Below are 21094 nucleotides of genomic sequence, written 5' to 3' on the forward strand. Positions count from 1 at the left end.
CAATTTAATTAAATAAATAAATCATTTCTTAAAAAGAAGGCTGTGCCATCATGCACATTTATACATACGTTATCTTTAAAATCTTGGTTCTTTAAATGTGATAGATATTAAAATATATTATTTTAATGTCTTCATTTCCATGAGAAGAAATTTAGTCTTTGATTTGGATGGTCTAGACATTTCTGTAGATTTCCCAGATGTATTTCAAGGTTATATTTGGCAGCTGACTAATCATACATTCCAGAATTTGACTGCCCAAGACAGGAATAGTATTTTGGTTTTGAGTCTTTGAAGGCATCATTTTTATACCAATGTCATTGACTTTTCAAGGGTGTGAGGATGATGAAGATTAAATTTATGTAATTTTTGTTACATCTCATTTGATCTTTGCAGATTCATTCATTGCAATGTAAAATATAATTACCTAACTATAAGATTGTGAGTACTAAATAGTAAGCATATATGAGATAAGATAAAGTAGATAGTTATTTTCATCTAACAATATATCACTTCATTCATAGAAATATTATTGGATGGATAATCTTCATCTCTACAATTGTAGAGAACCAAAAATAAATTAGAAATTATATTGTTTAATGTACTATGATACTGGTATAAATATACTATTAAGTATTCTATAAAGCCTATATTTGAATATCTCTATAATATCCTACTCAACAATATATTCAGTCTTGAAATAATCTGGGAAGTTCTGCTTACTTTTATATGAACAAATAGTAAATAGTTTTGTTTGTTAAGAAATATTTTAAATTTTTATCAAATTTATATGAAGTTTGATTTAAATTTCTGAACATTTCCTGTGTTTTTTTTCTCACACTATGATTAGATGAAGATGGCATTTTACTTCATAGATAAGGGAATTGAAGCAAAAGATTTTTCATACACACAGACACACACACACACGCACACACACACACACACACACACACACACACATGCATTTAAGAGCTGTGTTTTTAAGAAGTCTAGATCTAAATTCAGAATTTCTCATTTAAATGAACTCTGCTCATATCTAACAAATTCTCAGTAATTAATTTCCAAGTACAAATGAATGTCACCAATTCAATTACACCAAATAATTAAGTTATCCCTAGACATCAGAAACAAAAGCACAATGCTTACTTTATTACTTACTCTCATAAGAAAAAAATGATATTGCTCAACCAGTCCTTGAAATCAGGATATTTCAGAGCCAGACAAGTAGCTCTGGGTAGAGTGCTTGCCTATTAAGGAGGTTATTTCCAAGTTTTGAGGGGAAGGAACAGGTCAGAGGATATGACAATATTCACAATTGGGTGAGGCTCAATTCAGCTTTTAAACCTGATTACTCAGGCACTAATTCTGTTCTTAATGAATTTCCATTATAAATTTAAGGTTTATTGGAGCAAATTGACTCGAGCCTAGGAAAATTTCAGAAGGGAGTGATTACCATTGCTTTTGAAACATGATAACAATCCCAGAGACAGGAAGTTTCTCTTTATTAGTTGATACTTGCTATAGTACCTACAGAACCATCAATGACCACCTATCTTCCTTTGCATTCTCCTTCATTTTATCCTAAATTTATTAGTCCTTTTAAAAAGGGAGTTGAAAATTGAATGATATCACTTTTTGTCATTTTTAAAGAATGTTTATCAATATCCCTTTCACTTCATTGCCCCCTTACTATTTTCAGTCAGTAACACTGACACTGCCTGTTTACATTGAAGATAATGCCTCCCTCCTGTTTCTCCCATTTCTATCCATAAATCCATTCTTCACATACTAGTTTTACTTTTGAAAAGTTTTTATAGTATTACAGTCTTATTCAAAAGTAACCATTGCTTTGTATGTTGGATGAAGAACAACTCTTTTGTTTACTGTAAGTTTTCCCTTCATTGTGTAGTCTTTTCTGCTCTCCTGAAGATTTTCAATGTGTGTCAGTTCTTCCAATTATGTTCTATTTTCTTGAATCTGAACCAGAAAGCCATTGCCTGGACCTAGATCTTGAAGTATTACTTGTAATTTCTTCTATTTGATTGTACATTAGACATATTGATTCATTTGAGCAGATTTGTTTACATGTTTTATATGTTTTCCTTTTCATGTATATATTCCGTGTTCCTCTGTGTCTGTGTGTGTCTGTGTGTGTCTGTGTGTGTGTGTGTGTGTGTGTGTGTGTGTGTGTGTGTGTGTGAAAGCATTTTTGTGGGAGGGGGCAGCAGTGTTCATATGAGCCTATTCATTCAGAGACCCAAATTTCTTGACCATGATTATTTTTAATTACTCTTCTGTGTTACTCATTATGGCTAGGTCTCTCCATCAAATTCAGAGACCAAGCATGTGGTTAGTCTTGCTACCAAATTTCCCTGGATATACTCTATTATGCCTTCGTGAGTCTGTACTTAGAGATGAACTACCACAACTACCAGACATTTTATGTGGTTTCTGGATTCAAGGGATCAAAACTCTTGTCTTCATGCTTGACTAGAAGTGCTTCAAACAATGAACTTTGATATTTTCACAATGCTTTCACAATTCATACTATATATATTGCATTTCTTTTATCCCTCTGTTTTTTTCTTTTATTCTATTTCTACAGCTCAAACCTGTATAATCCCCCCCAAAAGCCTCATACTTTGATGTTTTTTTCAAGTTTGGCCCACTATGTTTAATTGGGATTCTTTTTATGGACACAAGTTGGGCTTACTTGATGTATCGTAGGTGACTTATTAGGGGCTACATCATTGAAGTGAATGACATGATTTTTTTTCCACCACGCATTAACTGCTAATAGTCCCTCAGTAAGAAGTGTAGCCTCATTTTTCCTTCATCCATGCATGAAAGAATGGCGACTAAATCAATCTTCTGAGGTTCGTCTGCTAATGGAAGCTGCAGTTAGTTTATGAGTGGAATGGTTATGCCATGTCTGTAAGATACAACATTGATTCTCAAACTTTGGCCCTTAACTCTGTGCTGCATGTTCTGCAATGTGCCTTGAGATTTGCAGGGGGTAATATAAATATCCTACTTAGGGCCAAATGTGAGAGATAGGCATTTAGTTTCTTTTTTACATATTTATATATAATTTTCTCATCGATTTGTTAATTAAGCATTGGAAACTTTGTACATAATTAAAGGACTATGTATATGAAGGCTGATTTCCAAGTATTCTATTATTCATTTCTATGTCTGATTCCTTTATAGGACATATAGTGTGTGCTACTAAACCTCTGAAATACCTTTTATTGCCCAGCATTGCCATGTTTCCAAACATCACTTTTAAAACTGTAGAAATGACAGAGACTGCTTTCTGCCTAGACAGTAATCTAAGATTCATATTATGTTTTAGAATGAGTTGCATAAGTGCAATTGCTATAAAAGGATTGGGTCAAATCTAATCTTAGATATGCATTAAACACAAAGTCCATACTGAACTTAAAATGTTTAGTTTGTTAATGCTCTTTAGTCTAAAAAGAGATTGAATAATCTACCCTTTTATCCTACTATTCCTATATCTCTAAGGCATTTGAGGTTGGAAAAGGAAACCGAAAATTAGTACAATAGTTTCAAGAGCAGGAAAAAGATTCAGAGACATACCCTTCCCACTGGTATGAGTTCCAGAAAAATCACCAAGCTAATTGCATATATATATATATATATATATATATATATATATATATATATATAGAGAGAGAGAGAGAGAGAGAGAGAGAGAGGAAGCTTCTCTGATTCTGAATGGACAAGACGATAATCCATGAGTATCATTAGGAATCATTTCACTGATTTTTTTTTTTTTTGCCAGTCGTGTTTGGTTCTATCCTAGGTGTCTGGGCAAACCAGTCTCTAGTTCCTGGCTATTGAGGCAATGCAGGGCCTAGGCTTCATCTCATGGAATGAGCCTTAACTTAAACCACACATTGGATGACAACTCTCATATGTTTTACACCAGCATTGCCCCAGCACATTTTATAGGCAGTATAAATTGTACGTTAAAGGTTTTGTGGTTGGGTTGGTGTCCAGGTCTCTCTTTCCATAGCTTACAGAGTGCTTTCCTATGCTAAAAAGACTGGAACACAAGGCTAAAGGCTCTTGCAGGCACCAGCTTGATGTCTTTATATTCAGTAAGTTTCATGGATGCTGTCTGACAATGAGCCTATTTTAGCATCAGCCTAGAATCCATAAGGATGACCCAGGTTAGGAATCCTAGTACTGGAGGATATGGAATCTGAATCATCCATCTTATGTAGCCAGACAAGGCTTCTAGTGGGGGACTGTGTTTCATTCTGTAAAATTGATGGCTGAGGGGTCCCATGGAGATTCCTAAATAGCCAAGGCTGATGTTATTTTCATTTTTATTTGGAATATACATGGTTCATTTTAAGACAGGGACGTTTCATTCTGTATATAAATTTATAAGAGAAAAAGTGATGAGGAGGTTTAAAGCATTGAACATTTCCTACAATTATTTAATTATAAATGCAAAATTTTAATTAACATACCAATATAACTTTCCATACGATGGAAATGTAATTAAAAATAGTTTATTATCTAATGAAAACTACTCACTTAGATTAGCTAGTTTAGGCAATTTCACTTAGGAAATAAAGTATTATAGAATGAAGTTTTTATGTGAACAAGAAAAAGAAATTAACTTTAGTGCTCATCTCATTGGTTTGCCAAGTTGCAAGGACATTTTAGGCCTGATTATCATGTTCTAATTAGTCTCTAGAGGATGTTCATGGACAAACAAGTACTCATTAATCTGTCTTCTTCCTGTAACATTGATTTGTTCATTACCCTTTCAGAGTCTCAAATATAGAAACCAGTAATTGATGTGTGCTGTTAATGTGCTTACAGATGTTGCTACCACTTATCCAGATAAGAAGTCCATCTTAATGTACATCACATCACTCTTTCAAGTTTTGCCTCAACAAGTGAGCATTGAAGCCATTCGGGAAGTGGAAATGTTACCCAGGCCATCAAAAGTGACTAGAGAAGAACATTTTCAATTACATCACCAGATGCATTATTCTCAACAGGTAAAGTGGGACCACTAATATGAGAGAGGTTACTAATTTTATGTTAATTGTTAGGTATCACTTTCACACACATGTATATAATGTATATACTTTTATGTATGTAGAAGTATTCCTATATGCATAGCATTTCATACGTGGAAGACTATATAAACCTCGTAAATCTCATGTGATACATACAGTATTATTTTCATACAACATTATTACATATATATCTGTCAGTATGTATGGTATTAAACCAATTTATAATACATACCATATTGTGTTTGTATTGTATAAAGTGATATAAAATTAAAGAAAATTTCACATATGCATTAAACAGATTTGCTGTCAATCATGGTAAAGTGCAGAAAGTCAATACAAGATAAAGGGAAGCTTTTTATTTAAAACTGCATTTTAAATATGTAGTAGTGATTTTATGAATTAATTGTTTTGATTATTAGAGGAAAGATTTTAAATAACACATTTTAAAACCTGTTTATTATCTATTAAATTAAAAATATATATGTGTATATGCTAAAACGGTTTCATTGTTGTGATAAGTACAAAGGAATTCTACTAATTAGTTTTTTATCATTCTCAAAAGTAGGTATCCTGGGCATCTTATTTTCTTAAAGAAAATCAATGTTGAGAAAGCCTTTAGCAACATTTTGCTGAAGGAATGTAAAGTTCTTGGACCTAATTTTTCAGTCTCCTAAGCTAGTTCTATTTTTATGCTCATGAAAGCTTCAGTCCATACCAAGTTATCGACCTGATGAATTCTGGCTTTATTTACTTTGGTTTCAGAGGAAATTGCTTTTGGGTGCCCATTTTTGCCAAATCTTAAAATCTTGTATAGACCTGCTAGAGTTATGTCCCTGTGGAAACTGAGTGCTAAATCCTACCCTTGTTATCTTCTCACTGTTTTTTTCCTTTTTTGAAAGACAAAAACCGTTAATTTCTCCCATTAAAATATGTTAGATTTTACTGTCATTGGTTTGCTTAATGTTAAATGTTTCAAACATTTAAATTTAATGTTCTGTTTTCTAGTGAGTTTGACAGAAGTCCTTCCCAATTATTAACCGCATTGTTCTTCTTCTCTCGCCTTTTCTTCTCCAACCTACTTCCAGATCACAGTCAGTCTAGCACAGGGCTATGAGCAAACTTCTTCATCTCCTAAGCCTCGATTCAAGAGCTATGCCTTCACACAGGCTGCTTATGTTGCCACCTCTGATTCCTCACAGAGCCCCTATCCTTCACAGGTCTGTCAATATTTACTCTCTCTCTTCCTTACAAATCAGGGAAACTCTTCCCAGAATATTTAATCATTCTTTTACTTGTTCGAAATCTTCAGTATACTTTTACTCCCCCAGATATGTTTTTTGTCACCTTAATATTAGATTATCTCCCATATTATTGTTGTCATGAGGCCTACCTAGGTTTAATAAATATTGATTGTTTGTTAAGATGTTGTTCTAATAATAGTAACCTTATATTCATTATATAATTAAGGTTATGACTCCCTATTACAAAATCTACCAAAGTTTATAAAGAAGGAAAATCTCACTTAAAACTTATGTATAGAACTCTAAAATCTCTGTATATATAAATAATAAGTACTAATGATACTCATTTTATTTTTGGGGGGAATTTTTAGATACCTAGTTACCTTATGTGTAAATTATATACTCATTCCATAAAAATATTCTACTTAAGAAAGCATAACAACAATCTGCTTCTGATCTTATATAATTATTATATATTATGTAATATATTATACAGTATATATAATTTTTGTAGTATGTGCAAGAAAAAGGCTCATGCAGACAACTCAGATTTTGTACAACCCCTTAACATTTTCTATAAGAGGGAACTTTCTAATGGAGCTTTCTACCTTTTGGCATAGGAAACCTAAAAATATATGAAAAATAACCCATATGTGAGTATGAAAATGAAGTATACTAGAATTTCTAAATTTTCCTGCATTACGTTCAAGAAGAAAGCTTTATTTGGCTTAGATGAACAGTTTGAAACATCTTAGAAAGTGACGTTTTTCAGATCAACACTGTGAATGGTAAACTAGCATTATATGCTTGAAAAGTACACATTTTGGGAGACTCATTAACTTATTTTTTCATGTTGGTGCATTTAATTATTGATCTATATATCAGCCAATTGACAGATGAGGTTCAATGTTCTATACCCTGAAAGGTTTCACTCAAAGGAAATATCTGTTTGGGGCAGAGTTATGAATTCTCAGCTAGGATAGTTTTCTTACAATGGTGAGTAAAGATGTCTAAATAAGAAGGTGTGTTTCACATTCTTCTTTAATATATTCTCCATTCTAGGTTTTGCAAATACTTGTTCTGTAATTTCAAACAAGAGTCTTCAACAGTCTCTTCTTTATCAGTAAATATAAATTTGATCATTTCTATTACTAAGGGCTTATATTAATGGCTTTGGCATGAGAAGTACTACTTTTACTGCAAATTTAAGTTCCAATGCCCCCCCTTCTCTCTACACATTAAACCACTTAACTCTGTTTTATCTCTTTCCCATGGAAATGACTAAGATTTAAGGGATATACCCAGCATTCTGAAACAAGGAAACATAAGCCAAGACAACGATAGAAGACTTTTCTCCCTTATCACTTCCCTGAGCTACAATTTCTAGGTTTACTTTTTTTTAAATTTATTTAATACTTAATAATAATTCTTTGGTTTCCGGGCAAACATCCCCCTCCCCCCTCCCCTTCCTTATGGGTGTTCCCCTCCCAACCCTCCCCCCATTGCCGCCCTCCCCCCACCAGTCTAGTTCACTGGGGGTTCAGTCTTAGCAGGACCCAGGGCTTCCCCTTCCACTGGTGCTTTTACTAGGATATTCATTGCTACCTATGGGGTCAGAGTCCAGGGTCAGTCCATGTATAGTCTTTAGGTAGTGGCTTAGTCCCTGGAAGCTCTGGTTGCTTGGCATTGTTGTACATATGGGGTCTCGAGCCCCTTCAAGCTCTTCCAGTTCTTTCTCTGATTCCTTCAACGGGGGTCCTATTCTCAGTTCAGTGGTTTGCTGCTGGCATTCGCCTCGGTATTTGCTGTATTCTGGCTGTGTCTCTCAGGAGCGATCTACATCCGGCTCCTGTCGGTCTGCACTTCTTTGCTTCATCCATCTTGTCTAATTGGATGGCTGTATATGTATGGGCCACATGTGGGGCAGGCTCTGAATGGGTGTTCCTTCAGTCTCTGTTTTAATCTTTGCCTCTCTCTTCCCTGCCAAGGGTATTCCTGTTCCCCTTTTAGAGAAGGAGTGAAGCATTCATATTTTGATCATCCGTCTTGAGTTTCCTTTGTTCTAGGCATCTAGGGTAATTCAAGCATTTGGGCTAATAGCCACTTATCAGTGAGTGCATACCATGTATGTCTTTCTGTGATTGGGTTAGCTCACTCAGGATGATATTTTCCAGTTCCAACCATTTGCCTACGAATTTTATAAAGCCGTTGTTTTTGATAGGTGAGTAATATTCCATTGTGTAGATGTACCACATTTTCTGTATCCATTCCTCTGTTGAAGGGCATCTGGGTTCTTTCAAGCTTCTGGCTATTATAAATAAGGCTGCAATGAACATAGTGGAGCACGTGTCTTTTTTATATGTTGGGGCATCTTTTGGGTATATGCCCAAGAGAGGTATAGCTGGATCCTCAGGCAGTTCAATGTCCAATTTTCTGAGGAACCTCCAGACTGATTTCCAGAATGGTTGTACCAGTTTGCAATCCCACCAACAATGGAGGAGTGTTCCTCTTTTTCTGCATCCTCGCCAGCATCTGCTGTCACCTGAGTTTTTGATCTTAGTCATTCTCACTGGTGTGAGGTGAAATATCAGGGTTGTTTTGATTTGCATTTCCCTTATGACTAAAGATGTTGAACATTTCTTTAGGTGTTTCTCAGCCATTCGGCATTCCTCAGCTGTGAATTCTTTGTTTAGCTCTGAACCCCATTTTTTAATAGGGTTATTTGTCTCCCTGCGGTCTACCTTCTTGAGTTCTTTCTATATTTTGGATATAAGGCCTCTATCTGTTGTAGGATTGGTAAAGATCTTTTCCCAATCTGTTGGTTGCCGTTTTGTCCTAACCACAGTGTCCTTTGCCTTACAGAAGCTTTGCAGTTTTATGAGATCCCATTTGTCGATTCTTGATCTTAGAGCATAAGCCATTGGTGTTTTGTTCAGGAAATTTTTTCCAGTGCCCATGTGTTCCAGATGCTTCCCTACTTTTTCTTCTATTAGTTTGAGTGTATCAGGTTTGATGTGGAGGTCCTTGATCCACTTGGACTTAAGCTTTGTACAGGGTGGTAAGCATGGATCAATCTGCATTCTTCTACATGTTGAACTCCAGTTGAACCAGCACCATTTGCTGATAATGCTATCTTTTTTCCATTGGATGGTTTTGGCTCCTTTGTCAAAAATCAAGTGACCATAGGTGTGTGGGTTCCTTTCTGGGTCTTCAATTCTGTTCCATTGGTCTATCTGTCTGTCTCTGTACCAATACCATGCAGTTTTTATCACTATTGCTCTGTAATACTGCTTGAGTTCAGGGATAGTGATTCCCCCTGAAGTCCTTTTATTGTTGAGGATAGTTTTAGCTATCCTGGGTTTTTGTTATTCCAGATGAAGTTAAAAATTGTTCTGTCTAACTCTTTGAAGAATTGGATTGGTATCTTGATAGGGATTGCATTGAATCTGTAGATTGCTTTTGGTAAAATGGCCATTTTTACTATATTAATCCTGCCAATCCATGAGCATGGGAGATCTTTCCATCTTCTGAGGTCTTCTTCAATTTCTTTCTTCAGTGTCTTGAAGTTCTTATTGTACAGATCTTTTACTTGCTTGGTTAAAGTCACACCGCGGTACTTTATATTATTTGGGTCTATTATGAAGGGTGTCGTTTCCCTAATTTCTTTCTCGGCTTGTTTCTCTTTTGTGTAGAGGAAGGCTACTGATTTATTTGAGTTAATTTTATACCCAGCCACTTTGCTGAAGTTGTTTATCATCTTTAGTAGTTCTCTGGTGGAACTTTTGGGATCACTTAAATATACTATCATATCATCTGCAAATAGTGATATTTTGACTTCTTCTTTTCCAATCTGTATCCCCTTGACCTCCTTTTGTTGTCTGATTGCTCTGGCTAGAACTTCAAGAACTATATTGAATAAGTAGGGAGAGAGTGGGCAGCCTTGTCTAGTCCCTGATTTTAGTGGGATTGCTTCAAGTTTCTGTCCATTTAGTTTAATGTTAGCAACTGGTTTGCTGTATATGGCTTTTACTATGTTTAAGTATGGGCCTTGAATTCCTATTCTTTCCAGGACTTTTATCATGAAGGGGTGTTGAATTTTGTCAAATGCTTTCTCAGCGTCTAATGAAATGATCATGTGGTTTTGTCCTTTCAGTTTGTTTATATAATGGATCACGTTGATGGTTTTCTGTATATTAAACCATCCCTGCATGCCTGGGATGAAGCCTACTTGATCATGGTGGATGATTGTTTTGATGTACTCTTGGATTCGGTTTGCCAGAATTTTATTGAGTATTTTTGCGTCGATATTCATAAGGGAAATTGGTCTGAAGTTCTCTTTCTTTGTTGGGTCTTTGTGTGGTTTAGGTATAAGAGTATTGTGGCTTCATAGAAGGAATTCGGGAGTGATCCATCTGTTTCAATTTTGTGGAATTGTTTGGATAATATTGGTATGAGGTCTTCTATGAAGGTTTGATAGAATTCTGCACTAAACCCGTCTTGACCTGGGCTCTTTTTGGTTGGGAGACCTTTAATGACTGCTTCTATTTCCTTAGGAGTTATGGGGTTGTTTAACTGGTTTATCTGTTCCTGATTTAACTTCGGTACCTGGTACTTGTCTAGGAATTTGTCCATTTCCTGTAGATTTTCAAGTTTTGTTGAATGTCCCGCGCTCGACTTTCCGCCGGCAAGAAGCACGCGAGACATAGAAATTCTTGTTATGACTGATACTTTATTCCTATCTCATGGAGAAGCCCCGCGCAGGCGCGCCTATTTAACCCACGAGCACGCATCCACACCTGATTGGTTGCTTACTCATGATCTCATCAGGCACGCCCCTGAATGGGCAAAGACCTGGCAGGAAGGCACTCTTGCACATGCGCACAGTTAACTACCTGAAAGGGGGGGGCCGGCTGGCGCGGCGAAGGTTGGAGCCATCTTGCAATGGCGGAGTCTATCCTGACCTACCACGTGGGGCGCAGTGGAAGACAGCGCCGACTAGTGGTTGGGAATGTTATTGCGGCCCTCTACAGTTGAATATAGGCTTTTATAGTAAGATCTGATGATTTTTTGAATTTCCTCTGAATCTGTAGTTATGTCTCCCTTTTCATTTCTGATTTTGTTAATTTGGACACACTCTCTGGGTCCTCTCGTTAGTCTGGCTAAGGGTTTATCTATCTTGTTGATTTTCCCAAAGAACCAACTTTTGGTTCTGTTGATTCTTTCTATGGTCCTTTTTCTTTCTACTTGGTTGATTTCAGCTCTGAGTTTCATTATTTCCTACCTTCTACTCCTACTGGGTGTATTTGCTTCTTTTTGCTCTAGAGCTTTTAGGTGTGCTGTCAAGCTGCTGACATATGCTCTTTCCTGTTTCTTTCTGCAGGCACTCAGCGCTATGAGTTTTCCTCTTAGCACAGCTTTCATTGTGTCCCATAAGTTTGGGTTTGTTGTACCTTCATTTTCATTAAATTCTAAAAAGTTTTTAATTTCTTTCTTTATTTCTTCCTTGACCAGGTTATCATTGAGTAGAGCATTGTTCAATTTCCAGGTATATGTGGGCATTCTTCCCTTATTGTTATTGAAGACCAGTTTTAGGCCGTGGTGGTCTGATAGCACGCATGGGATTATTTCTATCTTTCTGTACCTGTTGAGGCCCGTTTTTTGACCAACTATATGGTCAATTTTGGAGAAAGTACCATGAGGAGCTGAGAAGAAGGTATATCCTTTTGCTTTAGGATAGAATGTTCTATAAATATCCGTTAAGTCCATTTGGCTCATGACTTCTCTTAGTCTGTCTACGTCTCTGTTTAATTTCTGTTTCCATGATCTGTCCATTGATGAGAGTGGGGTGTTGAAATCTCCCACTATTATTGTGTGAGGTGCAATGTGTGTTTTGAGCTTTAGTAAGGTTTCTTTTACGTATGTAGGTGCCCTTGTATTTGGAGCCTAGATATTTAGGATTGAGAGTTCATCTTGGTGGATTTTTCCTTTGATGAATATGAAGTGTCCTTCCTTATCTTTTTTGATGACTTTTAGTTGAAAAATGATTTTATTTGATATTAGAATGGCTACTCCAGCTTGCTTCTTCTGACCATTTGCTTGGAAAGTTGTTTTCCAGCCTTTCACTTTGAGGTAGTGTCTGCCTTTGTCTCTGAGGTGTGTTTCCTGTAGGCAGCAGAATGCAGGGTCCTCGTTGCGTATCCAGTTTCTTAATCTATGTCTTTTTATTGGGGAGTTGAGGCCATTGACGTTGAGTGATATTAAGGAATAGTGATTATTGCTTCCTGTTATATTCATATTTGGATGTGAGGTTATGTTTGTGTGCTTTTCTTCTCTTTGTTTTGTTGCCAAGACAATTAGTTTCTTGCTTCTTCTAGGGTATAGCTTGCCTCCTTATATTGGGCTTTACCCTTTATTATCCTTTGTAGTGCTGGTTTTGTAGAAACATATTGTGTAAATTTGGTTTTCTCATAGAATATCTTGGTTTCTCCATCTATGTTAATTGAGAATTTTGCAGGATACAGTAACCTGGGCTGGCATTTGTGTTCTCTTAGGGTCTGTATGACATCTGTCCAGGATCTTCTGGCCTTCATAGTTTCTGGCGAAAAGTCTGGTGTGATTCTGATAGGTCTGCCTTTATATGTTACTTGACCTTGTTCCCTTACTGCTTTTAATATTCTTTCTTTATTTTGTGCGTTTGGTGTTTTGACTATTATGTGACGGGAGGTGTTTCTTTTCTGGTCCAAACTATTTGGAGTTCTGTAGGCTTCTTGTATGCCTATGGGTATCTCTTTTTTTTAGGTTAGGGAAGTTTTCTTCTATGATTTTGTTGAAGATATTTACTGGTCCTTTGAGCTGGGAGTCTTCACTCTCTCCTATACCTATTATCCTTAGGTTTGATCTTCTCATTCAGTCCTGGATTTCCTGTATGTTTTGGACCAGTAGCTTTTTCTGCTTTACATTATCTTTGACAGTTGAGTCAATGATTTCTATGGAATCTTCTGCTCCCGAGATTCTCTCTTCCATCTCTTGTATTCTGTTGGTGAAGCTTGTATCTACAGCTCCTTGTCTCTTTTTTTGGTTTTCTATATCCAGGGTTGTTTCCATGTGTTCTTTCTTGATTGCTTCTATTTCCATTTTTAATTCCTTCAACTGTTTGATTGTGTTTTCCTGGAATTCTTTCAGGGATTTTTGCGATTCCTCTCTGTAGGCTTCTACTTGTTTATTAATGTTTTCCTGTGTTTCTCTAAGGGAGTTCTTCACGTCTTTCTTGAAGTCCTCCAGCATCATGATCAAATATGGATTTTGAAACTAGATCTTGCTTTTCTGGTGTGTTTGGATATTCCATGTTTATTTTGGTGGGAGAATTGGGCTCCGATGATGCCATGTAGTCTTGGTTTCTGTTGCTTGGGTTCCTGCGCTTGCCTCTCGCCATCAGATTATCTCTAGTGTTACTTTGTTCTGCTATTTCTGACAGTGGCTAGACTGTCCTATAAGCCTGTGTGTCAGGAGTGCTGTAGACCTGTTTTCCTGTTTTCTTTCAGCCAGTTATGGGGACAGAGTGTTCTGCTTTCGGGTGTGTAGTTTTTCCTCTCTACAGGTCTTCAGCTGTTCCTGTGGGCCTGTGTCTTGAGTTCACCAGGCAGGTCACTTGCAGCAGAAAAGTTGGTCTTACCTGTGGTTCCGAGTCTCAAGTTTGCTCGCGGGGTGCTGCCCAGGAGCTCTCTGTGGCAGCAGCAACCAGGAAGATCTGTGCCGCCCTTTCCAGTAGCTTCCTTGCACTAGGGTTCCAGATGGCGTTTGGTGTTTTCCTCTGGCGTCCGAGATGTGTGTACAGAGTGCAGTCTCTTCTGGTTTCCCAGGCGTGTCTGCCTCTCTGAAGTTTTAGCTCTCCCTCCCACGGGATTTGGGTGCAGAGAACTGTTTATCCGGTCTGTTTCCTTCAGGTTCCGGCGGTGTCTTAGGCGCAGGGGTCCTGCCGCTCCTGGGCCCTCCCCTACGGGAACCCAGAGGCCTTATACAGTTTCCTCTTGGGCCAGGGATGTGGGCAGGGGTGGGCAGTGTTGGTGGTCTCCTCCGCTCTGCAGCCTCAGGAGTGCCCACCTGACCAAGCGGTGAGGTCTCTCTCCCAAGGGGCAATTTCTAGGTTTTCTATAATGCCTGTTCTGGCAGCACATTTTCCCTTCATTACCACTTCACTAGGGTTCAGATATGACTTCTTAATGAAATAATTGCAAATGATCTTAAAATTTGCAGGTTCATTTTGTTCACTTTACCTTTGTCTAAATATTACTAAATACATATTTCATAAAATACAGTGCATTTATGCTATGTGATGTAAACTGCTGAAATAAACCTAATGTTTAGCTTTCAACAAAAGAATCCTCTACTAATTTTTAAATCCTTTTTTACTTTTGTGGAAAATTAAGTTGTAAGAGGACAGCAATGATGTGTTGTGATTATTGTTAAAGGAAGCACATTATAAGTGGATACTGCACACAGTTAGATTGAGAACTTTGCTTTCACACTGTCAGAATGTCCAGTGTTGTCTCTGGATGACTAAGCCTACTTGTCATACATGAAATGAACTCAAAATTTGTTGGAGTAGATTGCACCAGGTTTTATGCAAGTAACTGGGGATATGTGGGAAAACACCAATTTTCATTTTTGTTATAAGAGAATGCTGAACATGTAACTTTTATGCAGAAAAAAAGATAAACTTCAATTACATTTACTGGTCTCAATATTTCAGATAACTTGGTTATCTACATTTGTCTCAAACCTGAATATTTGCTTAATATACTGAAGTGAAGTATTGTGACCTAGCTCTAAATACCAAATGCCAACTACAAATGATTTAGCCTCTTCATTGCATTGTCTCACTATCATAGATGAGTGATAATCATTTCATAGCTCTATGGAATTGATATTCTTTGCTCATTACATGTACTTGATTCTTAATCTTATATTTTAAAATCCTACAATAATCTTTGATCACTGAGTTTTATCAATAGATTCTTATCCAATCTTAAATTTCTGTATGTAGCAAAAACATTTGCCTGATTTCTTTCTTCAAAACCCTTAATATGTTTTTCTTCCTAATAGACTTCATTTTACCTACTGTCTTCTGTATACTTCTTTTTATTTTTTCATAAAACATTCTTAGCAACTAGGACAAACAGCATTTATATATTGGTGGCTTCTAATGTCAGTAAGACTCTTCAAGAATTATAAGCTTAGGAAGTTCATGACTCTGTTTTATTTTCTGTTTTTTTTTTCTTTTAAATCCCTGAGCATTGAAATCTGTAAGACAGTCTCCTGTTTCTGTGTGTCTATGCATTAATTTATCAGTACACTTTAATCAAGTCTTCAATCTATATGTAAACTACCATAGTACCTGTCTTTACTACTCTCAGTCTCTAATTACAGCACCATTTCTACCTCATTTCAACATTTTTTAATGTGCTTATAAATCTTGTCATGTCCTCATGTAAACTTCATTTCATTTCTCACAATCTTTTCTTTGTCCTTCTTGTTATTGCAGTGATGATATGACTCAGCAGTGTTTGTGGCTTACACATAAAACATACTCTTTCATCTCTATATTGATTCTGTACTCAATAATGAGACAAACTTAGTCAATCCTTTCTTTTACTTCATTTCTCCATTAAATTACATGCCTTTGATTTTCTTTGGCTTCTCTAGTTAAAGATTTCTTTATGATTTCTCCAAACATCAAGTTATTTTCTTCTTCCTCTACTACACATAACCATTATAATTCTAGAGGCACTGTGAGGCTACTTTGTGTGTGAATATTACAGGAAAAGTTATGACTATGCTCCTATATTTTAAACCTACAAAGATCAGGTTTACATTTGTGCATGTCATACAGCTTGTGGTATTTTCTTTCTTTCTTTCATCCTTTCTTCCTTTCTTCCTTCGTTCCTTCGTTCCTTCCTTCCTTCCTTCCTTCCTTCCTTTCTTTCTCTCTCTCTCTCTTTCTTTTTTCTTTCTTTCTTTTTCTCTTTCTCTCTCTTATTGGATATATTTCTTTATTTACATTTCAAATGGTATTCCCTTTCCTGGTTTCCTGTCCATAAGCCCCCCATTCCCTCCCCCTCCCCCATACGGATATTCTCCCATCCACCCCATTACCACCTCCCCCTGACATTCCCCTGCACTGGGAGTCCAACCTTGGCAAGAACAAGGGCTTCCCCTTCCACTGGTGCCCCAACAAGGCTATTCTCTGCTATGTATGCAGTTGGAGCCCTGGGTCAGTCCATGTATAGTCTTTCAGTAGTAGTTTAGTCCCTGGGAGCTCTGGTTGGTTAGCATTGTTGTTCTTATGGGGTTGTAAGCCCTTTAGCTCTTTCCACACTTTCTCTAATGCCTCCAACAGGGGTCCCATTCTCAGTTCAGTGGTTTGCTGCTAACGTTCACTTCTGTATTTGTCATGCTCTGGTTGTGTCTCTAAGAAGAAATCTATATCCAGTTCCTGTCAACACATCAGTTTCATCAGTCATTTAGTTTTGGTGGCATGCGCAGGTAGGATTTGCTGAAGGAGGCAGAGGCAGGAGGATCACGAGTTCGAGGCCAGCGTGGGTATATTCAATTAATAAACTCTTTGATGCCTAACTATCAATTGTACTTACACTTCTGTAACTCAAAAAGCCTAGGAGTAAGGCTTTAAAACATTATTTTACTTTATTGGGGTTTTTATTAATCAGTAAGATTAAACAACAGAAGAAGCATTCATCTTCTTTAACTCACATTCTCAGTTTTTCAAAGACTTTCACATATATACTTCCTCTGACTAGTACAACATAAATGTGTATGGTTTCTGCCAAAATTTACTTTTTATCAGAACCTCAACTTAAAGAATATTTAAATAGGATGGATTTTACTTGCTGAAACAACTAGCAACATACAGAGGTGAGATTCAAGCCAATGTCATGACTTCTATTCTGTGATGTGTCTAATCCCCATATCTCTGAACCTGACAGTAAAATGACTTATTCTTTCCTTCCCACCATTAAGACTGTACTTTAGTCTTTTAACAGAAATTGATACTTAAAAGTTATCTAGAAAGAAAGAAATCCTTATCTTTGCTTTTCATCTTTGTATTATAAGTAATAGCTGTCAACCTTAGGGCATATAGCTACCACTAATAGAAGACATAAATATTTATGCATTTGTAAAATAAGAAGCAATTCAGCTCTTCAAATGGTAATAGTAATAATAAATAACATACAATATTGTAGAGATGCATCTGCATAACAGAAGAAATCTGTATTGCAAGTGTGATAATTTCAACCACTAGTAAAACTGACTCATAATATCAAAGGCAGAGAACAAAAATCATACTTAACTGATTCAGCACAGCAAAACTTGAAATATAGCAGAATTTGTCTCTTAAGATTTTAGATGGTAGATATTTATAAAGTATGGGGTTAGGTTTAAAGACATTTTATAATCCTAGACAGTTAAAATAATATTTTTATATTCATAAATTATAAAAATATAAATGAAGTATTCATCATAAAGTTATCTGTGTATATCCTCATTATTGGTTTCCATATTGACACAGTTCATGCTTTCCAGAACTTCAGCTGGATCTCAGATCTTGTCTAGGTATAACTCACTCTCTGTCTCTGTCTCTGTCCCTTTCTCTCTTGCTCTCTCTTTCAAACATTCACACACACACACACACACACACACACACACACACACACACATTCACACACACACACTTTCATGTACAATAAATTAATATGGATTTTATCCCTTTATACAGGTCTCCGCCCTCAATTCTGGTTGCTTTTTTCCATCATTTCTACTGTATTTCCTTTCCTGCATTTTAGCTCTTATTTTGAAAATTTTGTCATTTTTTGCAAACCCTATGAATGTCCTATTTTTTCTTATAAAACTGCTCTTCATTAAACCTAGATTCCATGTTCACAGAAGTTATCCCAGTGTGCAGGTTCTTCATGAAATGATTCAGTCAATTTTGCATCGAAAAAGTAGTCAATTATGTATATGTGCTTTCATGTAGATATATTTATTTCTCTTCATTACCCAAGGTATTTACAACACTGTGAACATTAATAATTATAAAGATTATTGGAATTGTACAAGACACAGATAGTTATATCTAAATACTGTGCTGATTTTATAAGGTACTTTATCTTCTGTGATTTTGTTTCTGTTGTACATAATGGAAACAAACCATATAGGGACAGAGGAATGACTATAGCTTTTTAATTTATGCCATTCAAACATTTACTTTCTCTCTCTTGTCCTTGACTCTTTTTTTCCCCATAATCCATATATCATCTTACAGCGGCACAGGGAATCTCTCTGCAATTATCACTCATCTCACACTAAATGGCAAGTTTTAGGATTTGAATGATACGCTGAAGGAAATAGTCTCATCAACAGTCATACATATCAATTCCATTTCACTAATAGTTGCTACAGCAGGGTATGGACATACTGAATGTGTAATTGTTATGTGTGCTTCTCAGTGTACATATATAATGATAAGTACTTTTTTTTTCTCTTTTGGAAAGACACTGAGCACAGCCATGCTCAAGAATCAGTAGTATCTGGGACACTTTGTTTTACCAGTATTATCATTTTTCTTATTAAGTTGCAAGAATAGTTTTCTAAATTAAATGATAGAAATTTTCTGTGATACAGTGGACATAACACCAAAATCCAGTTTGTTAGCATTTTTCTGAATTATGAGGTGTGTTTAACTTCACTAGAGATAATACAATTTTTATATATTTGCAATTTTTACTGTTAAGTTTTATGACCTTTTATTGTTACTATATGGTTCACATAATATTTAAAACAAATGCTTCATGCTTTCATGCAAGACATTTAAAATTTGAGTACAGCTACAAACAAACCACAACCTTCTACCCTGAACAACCAACAAGCATCCACCTTCTAAAACACTGAGAAGGGAAAATAGCACATAATTCCAGATACACTCTGCAGCTGTCAAAACCATACCTCTGCTACAGCAGGAGGCAAAACATAGTCAGCTACTGAAGACAGGTTGAAGTAGTCCCAGACTGGGGTTTAAATAAAACATATAATATTATACTTCTGTTTTTATAAGAACCCAAAATTCCAGAATTCTCATTACAAAATCTACATGAATAAAAGTGCAACTGATACAGGTCTTCCTGGTTGCTGCCGCCACAGAGAGCCCTTGGGCAGCACCCCGCGAGCAAACTTGAGCCTCGGGACCACAGGTAAGACCAACTTGTCTGCTGCAAGAGAGCTGCCTGGTGAGATTGGGACACACAGAGGCAGAGTTCATCTAGGACGGGGCACGTCCTGTGTTTGCCGGAGGTCCCACGCCCGCGGATCCCGGTCCGCAGCAGCTCTCTGCTCCCAGAACCCGTGGGAAAGAGACCTCACCGCCTGGTCAGGTGGGCACTCCTGAGGCTGCAGAGCGGAAGAGACCACCAACACTGCCCACCCCTGCCCACATCCCTGGCCCAAGAGGAAACTGTATAAGGCCTCTGGGCTCCGGTGGGGGAGGGCCCAGGAGCGGCAGGACCCCTGCCTGAGACAACGCCGGAACCTGAGGGAAACAGACCAGATAAACAGTTCTCTGCACCCAAATCCCGTGGGAGGGAGAGCTGAACCTTCAGAGAGGCAGACAAGCCTGGGAAACCAGAAGAGACTGCTCTCTGTACATACATCTCGGACGCCAGAGGAAAACACCAAAGGCCATCTGGAACCCTGGTGCACTGAAGCTCCTGGAAGGGGCGGCACAGTTCTTCCTGGTTGCTGCCACCACAGAGAGCCCTTGGGCAGCACCCCGCCTGGTGAACTCAAGACACAGGCCCACAGGAACAGCTGAAGACCTGCAGAGAGGAAAAACTACACGCCCGAAAGCAGAACACTCTGTCCCCATAACTGACTGAAAGAGAGGAAAACAGGTCTACAGCACTCCTGACACACAGGCTTATAGGACAGTCTAGCCACTGTAAGAAATAGCAGAACAAAGTAACACTAGAGATAATCTGATGGCGAGAGGCAAGCGCAGGAACCCAAGCAACAGAAACCAAGACTACATGCCATCATCGGAGCCCAATTCTCCCACCAAAACAAACATGGAATATCCAAACACACCAGAAAAGCAAGATCTAGTTTCAAAATCATATTTGATCATGATGCTGGAAGACTTCAAGAAAGACGTGAAGAACTCCCTTAGAGAACAAGTAGAAGCCTACAGAGAGGAATTGCAAAAATCCCTGAAAGAATTCCAGGAAAACACAATCAAACAGTTGAAGGAATTAAAAATGGAAATAGAAGCAATCAAGAAAGAACACATGGAAACAACCCTGGATATAGAAAACCAAAGGAAGAGACAAGGAGCCGTAGATACAAGCATCACCAACAGAATACAAGAGATGGAAGAGAGAATATCAGGAGCAGAAGATCCCATAGAAATCATTGACTCAACTGTCAAAGATAATGTAAAGCGGAAAAAGCGACTGGTCCAAAACATACAGGAAATCCAGGACTGAATGAGAAGATCAAACCTAAGGATAATAGGTATAGAAGAGAGTGAAGACTCCCAGCTCAAAGGACCAGTAAATATCTTCAACAAAATCATAGAAGAAAACTTCCCTAACCTAAAAAAAGAGATACCCATAGGCATACAAGAAGCCTACAGAACTCCAAATAGATTGGACCAGAAAAGAAACACCTCCCGTCACATAATAGTCAAAACACCCAACGCACAAAATAAAGAAAGAATATTAAAAG

At 37.2% G+C, this 21094-nt stretch overlaps 1 protein-coding gene across 8 annotated transcripts in view; it reads left to right on the forward strand.

The window, feature by feature from the left end:
* The window catches only part of Dmd (dystrophin), a 2349574-nt gene that overhangs the window by 728749 nt on the left and 1599731 nt on the right, over positions 1-21094 (forward strand). For 7 of the 8 annotated variants that reach the window (XM_087599109.1, NM_001370876.1, XM_087599108.1 and 4 more), the window contains 2 exon segments: positions 4861-5042; positions 6149-6280. In XM_087599109.1, the coding sequence (XP_087455235.1) occupies positions 4861-5042; positions 6149-6280 (314 nt within the window). 8 annotated transcript variants of the gene reach the window in all.

Source organism: Rattus norvegicus, chromosome X, assembly GCF_021556685.1.
Source record: "Rattus norvegicus strain SHRSP/BbbUtx chromosome X, alternate assembly SHRSP_T2T, whole genome shotgun sequence".
NCBI lineage: Eukaryota > Metazoa > Chordata > Mammalia > Rodentia > Muridae > Rattus > Rattus norvegicus.